Raw genomic sequence first — 20,552 nt, forward strand, 5'->3', positions numbered from 1 at the left:
GCAAGTCCGTTCTTTCCTGCTCTTTGGTGGTGGCTAATTCTGCTAGGGTCAGGGGCAGCATGTCAAGGGGCATTCCCGTTTTGGGGGACAGTGGAGTTGGAGCACATACCCAGCAATCAGTCTGGTTTGTTAAAGTAGCAACATGGTGCGCAAGCAAAACAAAGGAGTTATGCTCCCGATATGCACAGTTTGGAAATACCAATACAGAGAACAACAATGTTACCCAATTAATTATCACCAGAGTCTTCCCAACCCAGGGTCTCCAGTACCTGGGTGGGCCCATTTTAGAGTTAAGGTGCCCACTATTTGTGTCTTTTAAACAGTAGCTTTAGCCCGAGATCGTCACTAGATGAGGAGTCAGCAGCTTGGACGGTCCACTGTTCTGCTGACGAGGGGGCGGGTACTGCCTTCAGACGAGAGTGATGGATCCAGTTCTTGTGTCCCTCAATCTTTGCCGCTGTATGGGAGACCAGCAGGACGGTATAGGGTCCTTTCCACTTTTCCTGGAGAGGCTTGTCTTTCCAGGTACGAACAAGCACAGAGTCACCGGGCTGTAAGGAGTGGACGGGAGAGTCCAAGGGGAGAGGCTGGGAATCCTTGGTATACCTGTGAAGAGACAAGAGAACAGCAGACAGGGAACACATATACTGTAACAAAGAAACATTACCCAGCTCCCATTCCCCTGACAGAACCGGAGTGCCATTCATAGGCCATGCCCTTCCAAACATAATTTCAAAGGGACTAAGCCCTAATCTACCCTTAGGGAGAATGCGGATACGAAGTAGGACGAGGGGCAAAGCATCAGGCCATCGCAGTGAGGCTTCTTGGCACACTTCTGAGAGATGCCGTTTAAGGGTCTGATTGGTACGCTCCACTACACCACTGGCTTGTGGTCTCCAGGGTGTATGGAGTTTCCAGGGGATCTATAAGGCATGTGAGATGCTTTGAATGATTTTTGACGTAAAATGTGTCCCGTTGTCAGATTCCATCCACAGGGGGAGTCCAAAGCGAGGAACGATCTCCTTAACAAACTTGAGGGCCACTGTTCTGGAAATGCAATTACGGCATGGGAAGGCTTCTGGCCACCCGCTGAACCGATCCACTATGACAAGGAGATATTTGAACCCTTGGGTCCGAGGAAACTCAGTAAAGTCTATTTGCCACACTTGTCCGGGGCCCGGAGTGGGTTCTAGGGCAGCTGGTGGCATAGGATGTCCCGGTTGGGGGTTATTCTTTTGGCAGACTAAGCAGTCCGCTTGTAACTGGGCAGCCAGGGGTCGAAGTCCAGAAGTGATAAAGTATTTTCCCATTAGCTGGATAAGTGCTTCCCTGCCAGCATAAGTGGTTTGATGTAGTTTCTGCAGCACTGACCGGATCAGGCCCTTTGGTAAGAGGACCTTCCCTTCCGGGGAATGGAGCCATCCCTCCTTTTCCCGGAGACCGAGTTTGTCAGTTAGCTGTCTCTCCTCCCCAGAGTACTGAGGGGTTGGAAGCTCTCCTACTGATGGGATAAGGGCATGCATATGGGCGTTCTCAGTCTGAGGGGATGGCAGGGTGGCAGCACGCTTAGCCTCTCTATCTGTCCGGGCGTTACCTCTGGCCACATTTTGATCCTCCCTTTGATGGGCTTTACAGTGAACCACCGCCACTCCCAAGGGAAGTTGTACGGCATCCAGGAGCTGGAGGATTTGGGGCTCATAGTTGACTGGGGAGCCTTGGGCTGTCAGCATTCCCCTTTGCTTCCATAGGCCAGCATGAGCATGTAGCACACCAAAAGCATACTTTGAATCAGTAAAAACGTTGACCCGCTTTCCTTTTGAGAGTTCAAGCGCACGGGTCAGGGCTATTAGTTCGGCAAGCTGGGCAGAGGTCCCAGCAGGCAAACCTTCAGCTTCCACAGTGTCATGGAGGGTCACAACAGCATAACCCGCCCTCCTTTGCCCATCTATTACAGTACTGCTACCATCAGTGTACCACTCATAATCTGCATTTGGGAGGGGTACATCCTTTAAATCCGGATGGCTGGAGTATTGGGCATCTATGATCTCTAAACAGTCATGTTTTTGTTCCTCTGTTTCTGGCAAGAGAGTGGCTGGGTTAAGGGAGGGGCAAGGCTGTAAGGTGACTTCAGAGTTCTCTAAGAGCTTAGCCTGGTATCGAGCAATCCGAGCCTGGGTGAGCCAAAGCCCTCCCTTTGCATCCAGTAAGGCTCGGACCATATGGGGAGTATAGATTTGCATAACTCCTCCCAATGTTAGCTTCTCCGCTTCCTCAAGCACTAGGGCAGTAGCTGCGACCGCCTGTAAACATGCCGGCCAACCCTTTGCAACCTGATCCAGTTGCTTAGAAAAATAAGCCACTGAACGTCTCCATGCTCCTAACAGCTGTTTGAGCACTCCTAGGGCCACCCCCTTTCGTTCATGTACATACAACTGAAATGGCTTAGAGAGATCCGGCAGGCCCAGAGCCGGGGCTTCCATCAGTTTTCTTTTCAGGATTTTAAATGCCCTGTCAGCCTCTGGGGTCCAATAGAAGGGGTCATGATCTGCTCCTTTTACACAAAAAGAAAAGGAGGACTTGTGGCACCTTAGAGACTAACCAATTTATTAGAGCATGAGCTTTCGTGAGCTACAGCTCACTTCCTCAGAAGTGAGCTGTAGCTCACGAAAGCTCATGCTCTAATAAATTGGTTAGTCTCTAAGGTGCCACAAGTCCTCCTTTTCTTTTTGCGAATACAGACTAACACGGCTGTTACTCTGAATCCTTTTACACAGTCGTACAGGGGTTTAGCCCACAGTCCAAACTCTGGGATCCATATCCTGCAAAAGCCTGCCATACCCAGAAATGCCCTGAGCCGCTTACGATTACTTGGGGTAGGAACTTGACAGATAGCTTCCTTTCTTTCGCTTGAAAGTTGACGCTCCCCTTGCCGTATGTGAAACCCAAGGTACCGTACCTCTGGGAGGGCGATTTGAGCCTTACTCCGTGCTACCCAATATCCCCGGAGTCCAGTAAAATTCAGGAGGCTCACGGTGGCTTTAAGGCAAGGGGTTTGGCCCACGGTGGCAATTAACAAATCATCTACATACTGCAAAAGGAGGGCCTCCTCATTATCCCACTCCTCTAGGTCCCTGGCCAGAACCTGGCCAAAGAGGGTGGGGGAGTTTTTAAATCCCTGAGCCAACACCGTCCAGCAAAGTTGCTTTTTAACCCTTTTTCGATCCTCCCACTCGAAGGAGAAGATCTCCTGTGACGGGGTGGCAACTGGGATGGTAAAGAAAGCATCTTTCAGATCGAGGACTGAAAAATGGGTATACTGTCCCCCTATAGAAGCCAATAAGATATACGGGTTAGGGACAAGAGGGTGCAAAGTCTTAACCCGTTCATTGACAGCCCTTAGGTCCTGTACCAGCCGATACGTGCCATCAGGCTTCTTTACGGGTAGAATGGGAGTGTTCCAGGCTGACTGACATTCCCAGAGAATACCATACATTAGGAATCGATCTATAGTTTCCTGTAAACCTTCTCTGGCTTCCCTCTTGATTGGATACTGTTTTACTTGCACTGGGACTTTCCCTGGTATGAGCTGAATAGTAATGGGGGTCTGGTGGGTGGCCTTTCCTGGAATTCCTGATGCCCACACGAGGGGGTACACCTGGTCTTCCCATGGGCTCCATTCTGGGGCTTGCATGGCTGAGGGCTCAACTGCAAGGGTCATGATCCATGCATTCTCAGGGGGTAAGGTAAGGGTTATTTCATCCTCAGTAAAATGCAGGGTGGCACCGAGGCGACAAAGAAGATCCTGTCCCAGCAGAGGTGTTGGACACTCAGGGAGGTATACCAGCTTGTGGGATATAGTCCTGTTTCCCAAAGCGCATTCTGCTGGGGCATACACTGGGCACTTGGTGTCCCTGCCTGTGGCTCCCACCACAGTAAGGGAATCTGCTACTGGCAACTGAAGGGGTAGATTTACAGCAGTTCGTGCCGCTCCAGAGTCCACTAAAAATCTATTTCTGAGTTTCCTACCCGCATCTTTACTCGGGGTTCCGGGGGTAGGGTGGTCCGTCTCCCCTGACACCCCTATTCCTGCTCCATCATCGCCATCATAGAGGCACCCCCCTTTTCTTTCCTCTTTGGGCACTCATTTTTCCAGTGTCCCTCTTGTCGACACAAGGCACACTGGTTGCGACCCAGTCGTCTCTCCTGCAAGCCTGGACGTTCACGTCCACGGCCCCTTCCTCCCCGGCCACTTCCCTTAGTGCCGGCCTGTACCGCTGTTACCATCAGTCTCACTTGCTTTCTCTCCTTCTCTGTCTCTCTCAGACTATAAGCTCGGTTTGCAGTCTCTAAGATTTGTGCCATGGTCATGCCCATTAAATCCTCCTTTTTTTGTAACTTTCTCTTAATATCAGGGGCTGCTCTGCTCGTAAAAATTCCCTTAATAATTGACTCAGTTGCCTGATCATCGGGGTCTGCATTAGTGTTCTGTCGAATTGTGTCCTGAATATGCTGTAGAAAGGCCCCTGGGCTTTCTTTTAAATCCTGCATTACTTCATATGGCTTTGCCCAATTATTATGTCGGACAGCCGAGTGACGGAGTCCAAGCAAAAGCAACTCCTTATAGGAGGTAAGGTGGGTCATATCCCCATGATCATTTGGATCCCACCTGGGGTCTGCTCGGGGGACTTGTGCATCCGGGTCAGGGACATTAATACGATCCTGGTCGTACCGCTTCTGCGCCTCCTCCCTTGCTTTGGACACAACCTGTTGTCTTTCAACCTCAGAAAATAGGGTTCGCAGGAGGATGTTACAATCACCCCAGTCCGGCTTGTGACTACTGAGGCACCCCTCAAAGACTGATATAAACCTGCTTGGGTTGGTGGAAAACTCTCCTGCCTGTGCTTTGGAAGCAGCCAAATCCACAGGATTAAAGGGCACATGAGTATAAAACTGCATAGTCGTGGCCGGACGCCTGTCCGATCCAGACCGGGCGACTTTAGTTTTGGTGATTAAGGGGTATAGGCCAACCATTGGGGACTTACAAGGTGTGGGTGTAGGGGCCGAAGGGGACACCGGCTCTGCCATTACAGTGGGGGTGGGGGTCTGGGGACTAACATTACCTGCTACCGAACCAGTCGGAGTCAGATTACAGCTCTGTAAAATATCTGGTCGAGTACATAAAGTCAGAAACAAATGCGCATACATATGTTCATTCCATTTCCTTGTTCTCTGACAGAACAGGAGTAACTGAAGGATCGTGTTGTAATTAATTGACCCTCCTGGTGGCCACCACTCCTGGTCCTCTAGTTGATATTGAGGCCAGTCAAGTGTACAAAATCGTTTTAATTGGCTCTTAGTCATTGGATCCACACCAAATACCTTCCAGTTTGCTAGAATGCATTCTAGGGGCGTACACTGTGCCCTAACCCCCGAGCTCTGTCCCTGTCCCATACCTACAGGGTAACTCTGGGTGTCCCCAGGTTCCAACAGAGCATACAATCCGGATTTCAAAAGGTTCCTACCTTATCCAAGGGACCGATTCCTCACCGTCGTCCACAGCTGCTTCTCCACTATATGAGTGCGTTGCACCGTTGTGCCCTCTGGGGTCGATCAAATCGCGTCTCCTCCGAGGCCCCTGATGAACTCACCGGTGTGCGCTGGGCGTCGGTTCTCACCGCAATCCTTGACCTCCAGGAGGGGTCCAGGCAAGGCTAAATAGCAGCCTCGTCGCCCACCCAGGGATGCCAAAAGCTGTTGCCAGCACCCAGTGCCAAGAGGCAAAACAACAGCAGGGGTTGGTTCGCTACCCGGTGTGCTACACCCAATAATCACAACGGGGTGGAGAAGCAGAAAAGTTTATTTGCAGCTGCAAAAAGGTACAGGGAGAATAAGATCTCAAATCCTGCAGCCAGAGCAGGAAGTTACACAAGCTTTTATACATCCTTTCTTCAGCATACTTATCCAATAGCAAGCTGCCCTAAGTATCCATATAGCCAGCCAATCCAGTTCCCAGCTAGTGCCCTTGTTTTTTGTATCATTTGTTAAACTATACATAAAGCTGCTTTATTCAGCATTTTTCTTCCATATCTGCCCTGTTTGGCCTTGTTTAGTTTCAAGCACTCTGACTCTGCAACATATTGTTGCAGATCCTCAGCATAACTGCTGCAAGTGCCTCCAGGCGGGGGGTGGGGGGGCAAGGACACTTGGGCCTAGTGCGAGGGGGCTTCATCGACACTCGTGGTCTTCCATCCCCTCGAGTTACCTAGTGGCCATGCCCCAGTGTCCCCAACAGTCTGATCCACTATGGCAGAAGGTGGGATACCAGACCTAAGACTCCTGTATAGAAGGCAGCATACCAGATTAGGGGGGAAAAAGGATCTTGCAGTTCTGAGGTACTTTTGGTCAGTTTGTTGACCTATAGGTGGAATCACTGATTGGTGGTTTTGTGGCTCCGCAAGTGACAGAGAAGGAAAGTGAATTTCCATTACATCATCTACGGAGAAAATAAAGGAACGTTGGCAAGAGTTCAAGCATACATCTCCACAAGCACACTCACACAAACACCCTACTGAGAACCAGCAGCTCATGGCACACAGGCTATCCAACAACTTTCAGAGGAAAAGCTACAGATGTGGAGTGTGAACTAGGGTCCTAGCGGTGAAGGGCTCAATTTTCCATTCCCTGTGAGCCAGTCAGAGCCCCTGATCTGGGAGTAGACTGGAACCAGGGTCCCAGAGTGTGAAAGGCTCCGTATTCCCAATCCTGCAAGATAGCCAGACACTTTCATTTACTCCTTTCTAATTGAAAACACTCTTCTGCATTTCATGGCGCTCCTCTAAGATACAAAGGCAATATTCCTTTTTGCATGTAACCCTTCTGCCAGGTGGAGCAGGCAGCAATTGGGGCCAGGTTCAATATCTAGGGGTTCCTTTTCAACAATATAACACAAAACTGGCTCGAGCCCCCACCTAGTAAGCTGGGAAAATTACACACCACCCTTGGGTGCCTCTGAGAGGCAATACTTCCCCACTCGGAAGCACACAGTCTGAGTACAGAAAAGAAACATTTAATGAAAGGAGGGAAGTCACCTGACACTAATTAGTAAAAATGCCAGAAGCAGGATTCATAATCATAAAACTGTGAGCAGGAGACCCAGCCCAAAGTGTGTGGGGCACTGCCTTCTGCCTCATTCTTGAGTTCTACTACCACAGTTCCTTTTCTGTGCTCCTCTCTGTTCCCTCACCATACCCCACTCACAGTGGTTGTCCTCGGGCAGTGAAGACCCAGGGTTCAGAAGTGCATCTGTGTGAGTTCACCTCCCACCCCAGGAAGAAGGCACACTGCTTGCTCCACCATCTGAGCATTTGCTCTGGGTGGTCGCCCTGCCAGCCGTAGTTCCTCTCCGCTGGCCACCCCACCAGCTGCAGTTCCTCTCCGCTGGCCACCCCTTCATTCTGCTTGCTGCCTCACCAGCAACTTGTTCGGTGACCGACTATCAGTCACCTTCTGCTGCCACCTGCCTCTCTGCTATTGACCTCTGCACATCAGTCTCTTAGTGATTTTCAGCTTTTTGCAAACTGGGCAAAAACACTGCCCTATCACAACTGATTTCAGCTCTGATTGAGCAATTAAAATAACAAAGAGGCTTCTAATAAATCCTATTTAGCTCTTTCATTAAACGGCGGGGGAAAATAGGTTCAACCAGTCCAGGGACCCCTAGAGAGAACATCCATACCTCCTGACTGAGATACCTGTCCTCACCCATCTTACTTTCACAAGGCTCTGGCATTCAAGCCCCTGGCTTAATGAAGTCCTTTTGGCTGAGGGTGACCCCCTCATTTGGGACAGGTGAATCACAGTCCTGCTTCCCTGTATTCATACAATAATTACAACAACATTGGTAACAGCATTTCACTACCCCTGCATTCAGTACTGCAGTGATTTGTAACCCAATACTAGCCAAAGTTGATTATTTTGAGCAACACCGCTCTATCTGCTGGATATCTAAGCAGAGTAGGTGTGTTCGTGTAAATACAGTTTGCTCCTGAAGTCTCTCCCCCACCCAGCTAGCTGTCAGGGCCCAAGGAGAATTCATTCAGATCCTGCTTACATACACATGGGGAGCTGAGACACAGAGAAATTAAGTGAGTTGTGCAAGGCACACAGGAAGTGTGCAGTAGAGCCAGGAATAGAATGCAGCTCAGCCATGTTCCAGTCTAGGGCTTTACCCACAAGACTATCAATCTTCATCTAGTGAAAAAGGGGCATTGTTAGACAAACAACATCCGCACAATGGCCTCTCTAGATGTTTATAGAACATTACAAGATGAACTTGTTCATTGTTCTTCCTGCCTATTGCCAATAAAGTTGTTTCAAGACTAGCTCTGTGTGCAATCCAACTGCAGGAGCGTCTCTGACCACCCCAGAAAGCCTAAGAATGCCACTTCTACAATGGTGTGATGTGTCATTGAACCAAACTCCCTAACTGGATGTCTGTCATATACATCTTGTACATGGTAAATTGCAGGACTGCTACTAGCAGGGCATGCTTCTCTACTAGATATTGACTGGCTACAGAGCTCCCTTCCCAAAGATGCACCAGCTGTATTCACTATATGATTCTTTAATGCACTGCCAGGAGTCGGAACGGCTGTTTTGAGCTTAAGTATATTATACATGGAGCCACCTAATGGCTGAACAGTATAATACAGTTTAGTATTCCCTTGCATCTCCCCCTTTAAGTTCTATGTTCCTACCATTTACAAAATTTACACTATCACACTCTTTAAAATTCATTATGGATCAGTCTGTTTAGTATCTCTCAGTTGTACTGGTTTTTTAATTACACAACCCAAACATATAACAACTTGGTCATATGGCTATCCATTAGTTGTAACTATTGTCTCTGGTCAGTTCAGAATCTTTTGACTATTCTTGATCTGCATCTGTCACCTGTAGAGTTTGCTCTGTTGATTGTTCTTTCTGAGGAACAAACTATAAATGTTGATGGATTCTGCTGAACTCTCCACTGTTGATCTCAATCACATATGATTGGGTGCTGAATTCTTTTTCTTTAGGACAGCTGGAGTTGTCCATCCTTTTTCTTTATCCAGTTTGATACAGTCAGGGTTATTGGGTTCTAGACCCAGCAGTTCTCTGAGTGTCATCTGTTGCCAAAGTGTTCATAAACTCTTTTAGCCTAGTTATCCAATGTGGCTACTCTCTTCATGTTTGGCCACTTTGGAGTTAGATTCTTTTCCAAAGGTGGAATAGTATTTCTGAGATGTCTTCCCATCAGAAGTTATGCTGGACTATATCCAGCAGCTGTTATTGGTGTTGATCTGTGTCATAAATATAAAGGGAAGGGTAAACCCCTTTAAAATCCCTCCTGGCCAGAGGAAAAATCTTCTCACCTGTAAAGGGTTAAGAAGCTAAAGGTAACCTTGCTGGCACCTGACCAAAATGACCAAGGAGGAGACAAGATACTTTCAAAAGCTGGGAGGAGGGAGAAAAACAAAGGGTCTGTGTCTGTCTGTGTGATGCTTTTGCCGGAGACAGAACAGGAATGGAGTCTTAGAATTCAGTAAGTAATCTAGCTAGGTATGTGTTAGATTATGATTTCTTTAAATGGCTGAGAAAATAGCTGTGCTGAATAGAATGAATATTTCTGTCTGTGTGTCTTTTTTGTAACTTAAGGTTTTGCCTAGAGGGATTCTCTATGTTTGAATCTAATTACCCTGTAAGGTATCTACCATCCTGATTTTACAGAGGTGATTCCTTTTTACTTCTATTAAAAGTCTTCTTGTAAGAAAACTGAATGCTTTTTCATTGTTCTCAGATCCAAGGGTTTGGGTCTGTGGTCACCTATGCAAATAGGTTTGGTAAAAATCCTCACCATACCCAGGAAGTGGGGTGCAAGGGTTGGGAGGATTTTTGGGGGAAAGACATGTCCAAACTACATTTTCTCAGGAACCCAGATAAAGTTTGGTGGTGGAAGTGGAAGTCCAGGGGTAAAGGGTAAATTAGTTTGTACCTTGGGGAAGTTTTAACCTAAGCTGGTAAAAGTAAGCTTAGGAGGTTTTCATGCAGGTCCCCACATCTGTACCCTAGAGTTCAGAGTGGGGAAGGAACCTTGACAATCTGTAACTCAGAAGAGCAAGGAATGGATCTTCCTGCTGTAGGATTTTCTTGGCTGTCTGTACAGCTCCCTCAGCCTTTCCAGTCCCTTGTGAGCAATATGGTGCTAATAATATGATCAAAATCATATTTTGTACAGAATGACTTAAATTTTGCTGCAGTGAATTGTGGCCCATGGTCTATCACAAATTGCCCTGGAATGCTGAAATGAGCAAATATGCACTTCAGTTTCTCAATAACATTGCACCATTGTGTGTCTTTCAAGTACATTATTTCTGTATGCCTGGAAAAATAGTCCACTACAATTAGGTAATGATGTCCTCTGAATTTGCATAAATCTGCAGCTAGTCTTTTCCAAGGTCTGTCTGGTAGAAGTGTTTGTACACTGTATGGTTCAGCATTGTCTCTTAAGCTTATTTGTACTGGATCGCCTTTCAAAAGTCCAGTATCATCCAATCCTCTTCTGCCAAAATTCTTCTGCCTTTCTCACTAGGCCCATCATGGTTGCCATGCTGCTGCTGCTATGGCTGTTGGTCTTTGATCCTTTGATCAGGTGCACTCTGAATATATAGCTTTTGTCTTTATAAATCGTTTCTATGGTGAACAGGCCCATGCAGTTCAGAATACCTCCTATGCTAGTCAGAGCTGGGTCAGGTGATCTCAGCTGTGGGAGGGGTTGAAGGTGATTGTAAATCCCTTCTGAGATGACTGTTACATCTTCTCCTCACTCAATTTTAAAGTCAATAGTCTTTCTATGGGTATTCATTTTCACTCTCCAGTAAGGCTCTGTGTCATCACACAATAGATCTCAGAAAAAATCCCTCTTGATTGTCTGTAATATGAATCAACTCTCTGACTGCTTTAGTACAGCAACCACTGCAAAATGTCCATATTTTGTGCATTTTTATTACATCTAGTGCCTTTGGCTAGATGTACACCTGTGGGCTACAAATTTTTCCACATCTTGTACACTTATTGTGAAAGGCTCTGTAGTTTGCCTGGAATTTCTTCATAGCCTGAGGGCTTTTATGGTAACAACTTTTAGCACTCATGCTGTGTGTGTTTACAGCTTCTAACCTAGTTTCATGATTTTCAAGTTGACCTGCCTTTTGTTTTGCTCTTTGGCTAGTTCAGACTGCTTGCTATCTGTACAGTTGTGGGTAGATTTAAGTGATGTCTGTCTTTAATTGTAGTTGCTGCGAGAGGCTTTTGTCTGTTAATCTAATTGTTAGCCTCTCTCTGATAGTTTCATGTTTTGCAGTCCCAAAATCACAGTTGTTAGCAAATACATGCAAAGCTCTTATAAAACATTCTACATTTTCTCTTGGTTCCTGACTTCTCTGGGGTAAACATGCTCTATCACAAACCATATTTCTCTAAGGTATAAAGTATACATCAAACATAGCCAGAACCCTTCCCCATAGCACAAATTAAAGAAGATATCTGAGTATCTCCCATTTCCTGGTGGAGTTTTGTAGCAATGCGAAATCTTGGAAAATACTGCTTCCAGTCTATTCATTCTGAAGTTCTATCAAAGCTGAAATTCAGTCTAGGGCATTGTTGATATGATCAATCATCCAATCTTTGTTGCTGTTTTCTTTCTGTTCCTGTTCTCTTCTAGCACTAGTTTACTTCTGAACACCTCATACATGATAGGTTGCAAGACTGCTACTAGCAGGTCAGGCTTCTGTACCAGGTATGGACTGGTTACAGAGCTTCCTTTGCGGAGCGATACACCAGATGTGTTTGCTATAAGAGGCTTTATTTTGCTTTAATGCTATTTGTTTTAATGAACTGCCAGGAATGGCTGTTGTGAGCTTAAGTAAAATATGTTACATGTGACACCACCTGGCAGTTGATCAATATAATACAATTGGTTGGAATGATCTGTCCCTTTCCCCAGTAATTGGTTCATCAGAGTCTGATCCCCCATTTTACTGCTCTCTTTTTCCTTGCCCTCTCTCCCCAAAAACGACCCTCCCAAAAGCAGCTGAGGCAAAACCCCAGCTTGGAAAGGGGAAGGAGAGGATGAGGGTCACTTTATCCTATGAATTGTCTCACAAGTTAGATGGTGGCTCACCTCTTTGAGAGAGCTCTTGACGGAAACAAAACCAGACAGCATCTTTACCTCCATTAGGACCACATTAGAGCCCTCACACCTCCCAGTGTAGCTGGAATGAGGAGAAGAGGATTGTTAGCAGCCTCACTGCCTGTACCACTTGGCCATGCCTGAAAAGCCCCTGGTACTGAGTGACTGAAGGGGTAAATACTATGAACAACATGAAAGACTAGTTCCCCCACCAATCCCCATGTCAGCAGAATAGCCTCCATCTGCAGAGTCTGGCTCCACAGAGAGCTGAGTTCCACCAAACGGAGGTGGAAAATCCATCCGTCTGTGCTACATGTCTTCAGGGTTGTTTCCATGCTCAGGAGAAGGCAGAATGGCTCTCAGGCAGGGACACATGGTACCACAGAATTGTCTGCCACCCACAAAAAGCTACAAACCACCAGCCATAAGGGTGCACTATGATGGGGTAGGGGTCCCACTCTCACAGAGCAGCCAGAATGTGGTTTTAGAAACTGAAAAATTATAAAATGAACACTAGCTGTGTTTTTGTAGGACCTACAGTATTTTTCTAGAATATAGGAAATTAGAGTTTGGAAAGCTCTGCTAGGTCCTGTCTTGTCCATCCTTTCCCTTGAACTGGCCAATGCAGTATTGTGCCCAGCAGTCTGTTCTCCAGTGTTTTGTTTGCTCTTACGTATAAGAGTGACCTGCAAAGGAAAGGAAGAGCTGTGCTTGTGCCTTTGCTGTGTTCCTTTACGCTGCACAGAGAAGACCTGAGAAACATTTTTCTTTTTTTAAGGTTTCCATCCCCTACCCTCTTTTTTAACATTAGATATTCAGGTCTCATTGGCCCTGTGTCAAGGTTCCTTCCCCACTCTGAACTCTAGGGTACAGATGCGGGGACCTGCATGACAAAACCCCTCAGCTTATTTTTACCAGCTTAGGTTAAAACTTCCCCAAGGTACAAACTATTTTACCTTTTGCCCTTGGACTTTATCGCTGCCACCACCAAATGTCTAACAAATATATAACTGGGAAAGAGACCATTTGGAAACGTCTTTCCCCGCAAAACCCTCCCAAACCCTTTCCTTGGGGAAGGCTTGATAAAAATCCTCACCAATTTGCAAAGGTGAACACAGATTCAAACCCTTGGACCTTAAGAACAAGGAAAAAGCAATCAGGTTCTTAAAAGAAGAATTTTAATTGAAGAAAAAATAAAAGAATCACCTCTGTAAAATCAGGATGGTAAATACCTTACAGGGTAATCAGATTCAAAACATAGAGAATCCCTCTAGGCAAAACCTTAAGTTACAAAAAAGACACACAGATAGGAATATTCATTCTATTCAGCACAGCTTATTTTCTCAGCCATTTAAAGAAATCAGAATCTAGCTAGATTACTTACTAAATTCTAAGACTCTATTCCTGTTCTGTCCCCGGCACAAGCATCACACAGACAGAGAGAGAGGCTCTGTTTCTCCCTCCCCCCAGCTTTTGAAAGTATCTTGTCTCCTCATTGGTCATTTTGGTCAGGTGCCAGCGAGGTTATCCTAGCTTCTTAACCCTTTACAGGTGAAATGGGTTTTTTCCTCTAGCCAGGAGGGATTTTAAAGGTGTTTACCCTTCCCTTTATATTTATGATAAGGCTGCATCGAGGTTCATAGGAATTGTTGTTCAGGCTCCATATGCCCCCATTCTCCCTATGGGGCAAGAACCCTTGACCGATTATATCTTCCATAATGCATCATGGTGACCATCTTACTGAGCCATGTGATGCATCATTAGAGTTATATGACTGCAGGTGCATTATGAGATATGTAGTCCTGCCGGAAGCCTGACCTGGGGTGGGGAGAATGGGGGCATATGCAACCCAAATTGCATCTCTTGAGGCACCATGCACCTTACGCAGATGTAGTTCAAAGGGGGACTGATTCAAAGCTAGACATTTAGATTCAGTTCAACAACCAAGCACAAAATGTGTTGTTTTGAGAATATGGAAACATTCCATTTCACTAGAAAAGACTGAAACAAAATATTTTGTCATTTCTGAATCAATTGTTTTTTTGCAACTTTTTATTCTGCAAAAAATGTTATTTCTAATGTTCATCTCATTTTCTCTCAGCTCTCATTTAAACCCAGTTCATTTTATAGACAAGGTCTTTTTAAAAGCAAAGTGCAGATGGGACCGTTAGTGAGTGATAATGGGGAATCACAGCAGGAGACAAAGCACTTATCTTCATGTAAAGCACTGCAGCAGTGCAAATGTAGCACTTCAGTAAAGACACTACTATGCCAAAGAGAGAACTTCTCCTGTCATGTGGTTAATCCACCTCCCCAAGAGGCATTAGCTATGTCAACAGGAGAAGCTCCCTTGTCAACATAGAGCTGTCTACACTGCAGGTTAGGTCAGTATAACTACAGCGCGAGGGGAGTAGACCTAGTCAAGGACACGTGAAATAAGGTGAAAAGCCAGAGAATCGGATGCAGGGTTTTCTTTGTTCAGAGAGAACACTCCTAGGACAAACATGCTGAGAGAGGGCCGAATAAAGCAATTTACAAAGAGACTTTGAAAGAATTAAATATGCATAGTTTGGATAAATAATGAATAACTAGAAGGCACAATAATTCACTACATGCATTTAAAACGGTAAATACCAAAAAAAGAGGGGACATTATTTAGGGGACTTGAACAGATAAAATTAGGTGTAAATGGGCTGAAACCAAGAAAAGGGGAGCATTTCAGGAAACTTTTTCTGTGAAGGGGCTCCCAGACTGTGGAGTAGTTTCCCAAAGGGAAGGGGGTCAGAAGTCCCATTAGCTGAGGCACTTACAACTAGTATTATATAAATCCCTGGAACATGCCCTTCAATTCTAGGACAAACCACTTGTCACAATGCTACATGCTGTGGCCGGCTGCACTTCATGGGAGCAGCAGGGATGCAACTTACAGGCTGGTGTTCCAAACCCCCAGGCCTCGACCACTTCATCCAAAGGAGACCCCGTTACATGTTAGCCGTATCAGGCCCTGGCACACAGCTGAGTATTTCTGTTTCCATCCCGTAGTGGGCAGAGAGTATCTACAGTCCCACAGTTCATGTTTACAAGTAAGGAACAATCCCACACTAGTCGCTAACTGGAAAAGGTGAGGGCTACTGGACACAATGGTGCTTAGCAGATCTTTTCCCACAGACCCTTTCCCCCTGGCTGGCTGTGCAGGGCAGAGCCCTAGCTGGATGGGACACATGTTGGCCTGAGAAGTCCTGGGGCTGAGCAGGGATAAGGGGGTTGGGAACAGAGAGGCCAGGAGCCATTGGTCAGGGTGGTGAATTCATTTATTTGTAATGTTTGTTTCCCTCTTGTTGCGGCTGTTTTCTCTCTGTCGCTCCCTCCAACCACCTCAGCCTGCGCAGAGGCTAAGCGGGTGGGACGTAGGAGGCTCAGAACACGACTCCATCCCTCACACATTGCTCTGCTCGGCTCCCACTGTGAGGGGGAAAGGAGCGGGAACAGGAGGGGTTTAGAGAAGAGACTGGCTAGGCCTCCCCTGGGCTTGGGCACAGAGCCAGCAACACACATCCAGGGCTGGGCACAACTGCTCTGCCGCAGGAAGCAGAGCCCTGCCAGGGCCCCAGGCAGGAGATTCCGTGGCCCTGATCTCTCCCTCCCAGGGACAGGGCCTTGCCTCGCCTCATCTGCCTCCATATGGAGCGTCTCATAGCGCTGGGGAGTTGCAGCACAGGATCCAGCGCAGGCTGTGTCAGGCTAGGGTCTGCCTGGAACCATCTCTGCCGTGTCTGACACTGCAGAGCAGGGATGGACCTGGGGCCACAGGATGCATAGGCTCAGCTCGGACATTTGCTTTAGGAGCGAGGTGCAATGTTCCCTCTAATTTTTGACAGGCCGTGTGCACAAAAAATTTCTTCTGTGCAAATTTGTGCGCACAGTGTTTTGCCATGTGCGCGGGGTTTAGGATCTGTGTGTGCACACGCACAGCTTAGAGGGAACAGCAGCGAGGTGCTGATCTGGGGAGCACGTCCTCTCCCTGCCCCTTTGTTCCTATGGGACCCGGCCCAGAATGGAGTTAATCCATTTACACCAGAGCCATCAGTGCCCACGGGAGGGAAGGGAGCTCCCTGCATTGGGACTGAGCACCTGCCTGTGGATCAGCACCAGGGGCATGAAGTCCAGAGAAGCCCTTGGATGCTGAGATCCTTCCCTGGGCCTCTCAGTCCTGCAGAACAAGGGCTGGGAGAAGGAGGCTTCTGCTGAGTCCTGCTGCTGGGAGACCCTCCCTTCCTCTGTCTGCCTGGCTTTCCTGTGCTTTGGTTCTTTCATTCACTCTCTGATCCTCCCTGTCACAGATATTTTGGCTCCTCTGATCCTAGCCCGAAGCAGGAAGCTCAGACCCAACTGCTGGGGAGAGGGGTAAAGAATCTGAGCTTACAGGACAGGCTGAGAGGCCTAAAGTTCTTATTTGATCCGAGCCCAGACAGCCCATCTCTGAAAGCTTCACAGAAACAAGCTACCCAGTGAGATGGCAGGGACTTGTTGGCTCTGATTGGGCTGGAGCCCTCGCCCTGCCCCAGGAAGAGCCTCTCACAAACCATTGCAATGGCCCAATTTCCATAGGGCTCACGAGGCAGAGGCTGCAGGGTGAATGGAGCACCTATCCCCCGGAATAAGCAAAGATGCCATCAGTGCAGGCAACAAACCCCTGTGCAGGGGAAAAAAGCCACCAGCTCCAAGTGCACGGGGGATGCACTGCCTGGAGCTGAGCTCTCACAGTGGGGAGTAGATCTGGGGGTGCTGTGAGCAGGACGAGGGGAGGAAATGGCTCTTCATACGCTACCTTTGCTGCAGGGGGCACTGTACTCGGCGATGGCAAATTCATCTGGAAGGCACAAGGGAAGGGAGATGTGATCAGGGCTGTGTGAGACCCAACCAGGACTCCTCACACTTCCACCAGGCCCTCTGCAGAGAGCTGGTACTGCACCAGAGATCTCAGGGAGGAGGGGAGGGAGCCCCCTCTCCAGGGGCACTGGGGGAACCTCAGCTGGGCTCCATGGGAGGAAGGCAACGGTTACCCCAAGGCTACAGCGCAACAGGCATCTCCAGAGGGTCTGTGCCAGGTGCCCTATGTCCGTTTGCACCTCGCCTGACTCACGACCAGAGCCCAATGGCACCCCGGCGGTTTTGTCACCCAATGTCCTAGCTGGGAGCGGAGGAGCGAATGTGCCTCCCCCAGGTCAGCTGGGATCTCAGGTCAGGATCTGAACCCAAGACCCTCCCAGATCCATGGGTTGGCACCTTCCCTCTACAGTGCGGGAGGGGTCTGGGCTCGTGGTGCGAGCATGAGGCCAGTGGAATATGATCCCTCGCCCATAATCCCTGTGTGCCCCACATTCTCATCTGGGAGAGGGGAGACGCTGCTGAGATGGGCCTGTTGTGTCCAGAGATGAGAGGGGGACGCTGTCTGCGTGGGGCAAACCAGTGTCAGGGATGGTGGCGGCAGGGCCATTCGGGTTGGAAGCAGAAGGAGAAGGAAATGGGGTTTGCCCTTGAACCTGCCCGGGCAGTCGCTGAGCAGGCACCACTGGCGTGAGGTTCTCAGCTCAGCCCCAGGCCTGTCCCCAACCTCAGGAGGCAGCCCAGGGGTGGGGAGGTGGATCATCAAGAGAACGAGGCCAAACACAACCCTGAGCCCAGCGGGTCCCCCTGTGGCTGTGACTGTGGCCTCTCCCCTCCCTATGACAGGCCCATGGTGGCTAACGTCCCCCCGTCCCTGCCCCCACACACACCCGTCTCGTAGTAATCATAGACTTTCACCAGCGCCGGCTTCAGGCTATGCACGGGGAAGTCCTGCTCCACCATGAAGGAGAAACTCTGAGTCACATTGTTCACCTGGGGTGTGGGGGGGAAACAGACAAGACTCAGGAGGATGCTCTGAGCCACCTCACCCACTCCTTCCCCATCTCTCCCATGTACCCCCATTGCTCCCCCACCATGATCTTGCAGGTCCAGCATCTGCCCCCCTTGGCTGCAGGGCCTGGCAGGGATCAGGCCCTGGGGGAGGAGGGAGAAGCCCTGCCCCACAACCCCCGGGTACGTGCCGCTCTCCCTGGTACCCGTAGGCTCTGTATGTTGCGGGAGCAGAAAGTGCTGAAGGGAAATACTGAGGAGCAGCAGCAGCTAGCGGGGGATACATGGGTTTGTCTTTCCTTGCCCTGGCCTGGGAGATTTCCTCCATTCAGTGCCTCTATCGCGGGTATGTTGCGGGTGACTCTCTCCTTGGCTCATCCTGGCCCCATGTGGCCGCTTACCTGCTCCATGTAGAGCAGCACGTGGTTGGTGCTCAGTTCTGTGCGGTGGATGTGGTGATGTCCTTCCAGCTGCCAGCAGCCAAGGGAGAGAAGCAGGATGTTACTGGGCCCCTCTTCAAACTACCCCAGAGCCCTAAGGAATGGGATGCTGGTGCATTAAAGGAATGAGTGGAGTCTCTCGTGTGGCCCTACCCACCTAGTGGACTGAGGTGTAAAGTGCCTCAGATTGAGAGCATCTGATTTCCAAAACCTGACCCAGGGACCATGCTGCCACCATCCACCATGCTGCCCACCATGTGGCACCCTGTCCGCGGCTGGCCAGTGGCAGCAAGAAGACTGTGACCATGGCAGAAAGCCAGGATGGATTGGGAGACAGCTCAGCAGACAGAGAGGACTTAGAGGAGCAGTAGCCTGGACTCCCAGAACTCTGATATTCCAGGTAAGACTCAGGACCCCAGCCAGCAAAAACTAGGCTCCCTCCGTGCCTCACTGGCACTTGGAGTCACCCTTATCCATGCCAGAGTCCTCCTACAATGACTGGGCACAGGGGGTTGTGTTAGGAGGTTCTTGCTTAGAGGTGCTGGCAGCTGTATGGCTGGACCTGGGGCCAATGTCCTGACCAGGCAGTCCATCCCCATGGGTGGGTGCATGGCTCTTCTAATGAGTCAGCCCCATGGTGGGCAGGTCCCGACTGGGCTACCTGCCACCGGGGATCATCCGGTTTGGCTAAGAGTGTGGAGGGTGTCGCAGTGTGTGTGTGTGTGGGGATGTTATATGGGGGAAGGTAGGAGAAATACATCCTCAGTGCTTATGGTTGGTTGTTCAAGGAGTGGTGCATTTGGAGCTTGTTTTGAGACTCATTTGGGCTTGTCATTTTGAAATATCTGGCAACCCTAAGTCACCCTGAGTCTCTATCAAGTGCAGCATCAGCTCAGTGTCTGACCTGTCCCCAGAGTGGAGGGTTGTGGCTGTGAGCACTGCCTTCCCTGTTCTCACAGGCTTCATTAAGATGGTGAGATCTCACCTCAGGGCCCCTGAAGGGGCACCTCCCACCATCTGGATCTCCCTGAGGAGATGTAGGGCCTGGGGTGGGCTCAGGAGTTTCAGTGTGTGTGTGTGGGGGGGGGTGTTAGAATTGGGGGAGCAGAGAGGGGCACAGGGAGATGGAGGCTCCTCACTCTCTCCCCCAAGCACCCTGCAAGCCCAGCCCGACTTCCCCTTACAGGAACGCTGCCCCCTCCAGGGGAGACTGTGAGGTGCCTCCAGCCGAGCCTGCTCCCCCTGTGCGTAACAGTTTACCAGGGAATCACTGAGTGGGAGCTCAGGGGGATGGGACAGGATGGGGAAGGAGTGGGGGATCAGGGGAGGGTCAGAAAGAAGAGATGGGGTCAGAGAGACGGAGACAAGGGCCCAGGGGGGGAGGGAGCCTGATGCTGGAGAAGGGACTAGGGAGTGGCCAGGCTGCAAATGAGGGGTTGGGGTTTGGAGTTGACCTGGGGCCAGATACCCCTCAAGTGGGGTTGGAGGCAAAGTGCCCTGGATGCCCACTGGTTGGGGTTGTGGGGAGCTGGATTCCACTTGGGTGTGGGGCAGATACCCTTGGCTGTGGCCCATACACAGAATGGGCCGTTACCTTCCTCACTGATGTCTTCACAGGGATGAATCCTGAGAGCATCTTAACGTCAACGATGACCATGTTGGAGACAGGGCGTTTCCCTGTGTATCTGGGAGACCAAGCGGGAAATGAAACAAAGTTTAATACATCTCAGCACAGAGCTGATGCACCTCAACCCTGAGCTGCAGCACCTCACACCCCCACTGGCCCCCTGTCCTGCCACTACCTTTCATCGCTGCCCTGCAGCCCCCTGCTATTCCAGTCCTGGTTTCCCCACACAGCTCTGCCAATGTCCCTCAGTTCTGCCCTGGAGCATGTAAGTTTGCTGAAAGTCCCTCAAGCACAAGGCTTCCCATCCAATAAGGGGTTTAGTTAAAATATGCCCATCATTGGTGGGGGCAGGAAGAGGGAG

General features: G+C 49.2%; 1 protein-coding gene across 2 annotated transcripts in view; it reads right to left on the reverse strand.

Annotated features, from left to right (window-relative positions):
- Window positions 1-15,519: 15,519 nt before the first annotated feature.
- LOC311525920 (alpha-2-macroglobulin-like) overlaps window positions 15,520-20,552 on the reverse strand; it is a 57,869-nt gene continuing 52,836 nt past the window's right edge. For both annotated transcript variants that reach the window (XM_084638413.1, XM_084638414.1), the window contains exons 32-36: window positions 20,159-20,249; window positions 18,526-18,594; window positions 18,004-18,106; window positions 17,055-17,096; window positions 15,520-15,688 (exon numbers count right to left, since the gene is read on the reverse strand). In XM_084638413.1, coding sequence (XP_084494539.1) covers window positions 15,663-15,688; window positions 17,055-17,096; window positions 18,004-18,106; window positions 18,526-18,594; window positions 20,159-20,249 — 331 coding nt within the window. In that variant the 3' untranslated portion in view covers window positions 15,520-15,662. The remainder of the gene's footprint in view (window positions 15,689-17,054; window positions 17,097-18,003; window positions 18,107-18,525; window positions 18,595-20,158; window positions 20,250-20,552) is intronic.

Source organism: Lepidochelys olivacea (genome assembly GCF_965140295.1).
Source record: "Lepidochelys olivacea isolate rLepOli2 genome assembly, chromosome: 1".
In the NCBI taxonomy this organism is placed as follows: domain Eukaryota; kingdom Metazoa; phylum Chordata; order Testudines; family Cheloniidae; genus Lepidochelys; species Lepidochelys olivacea.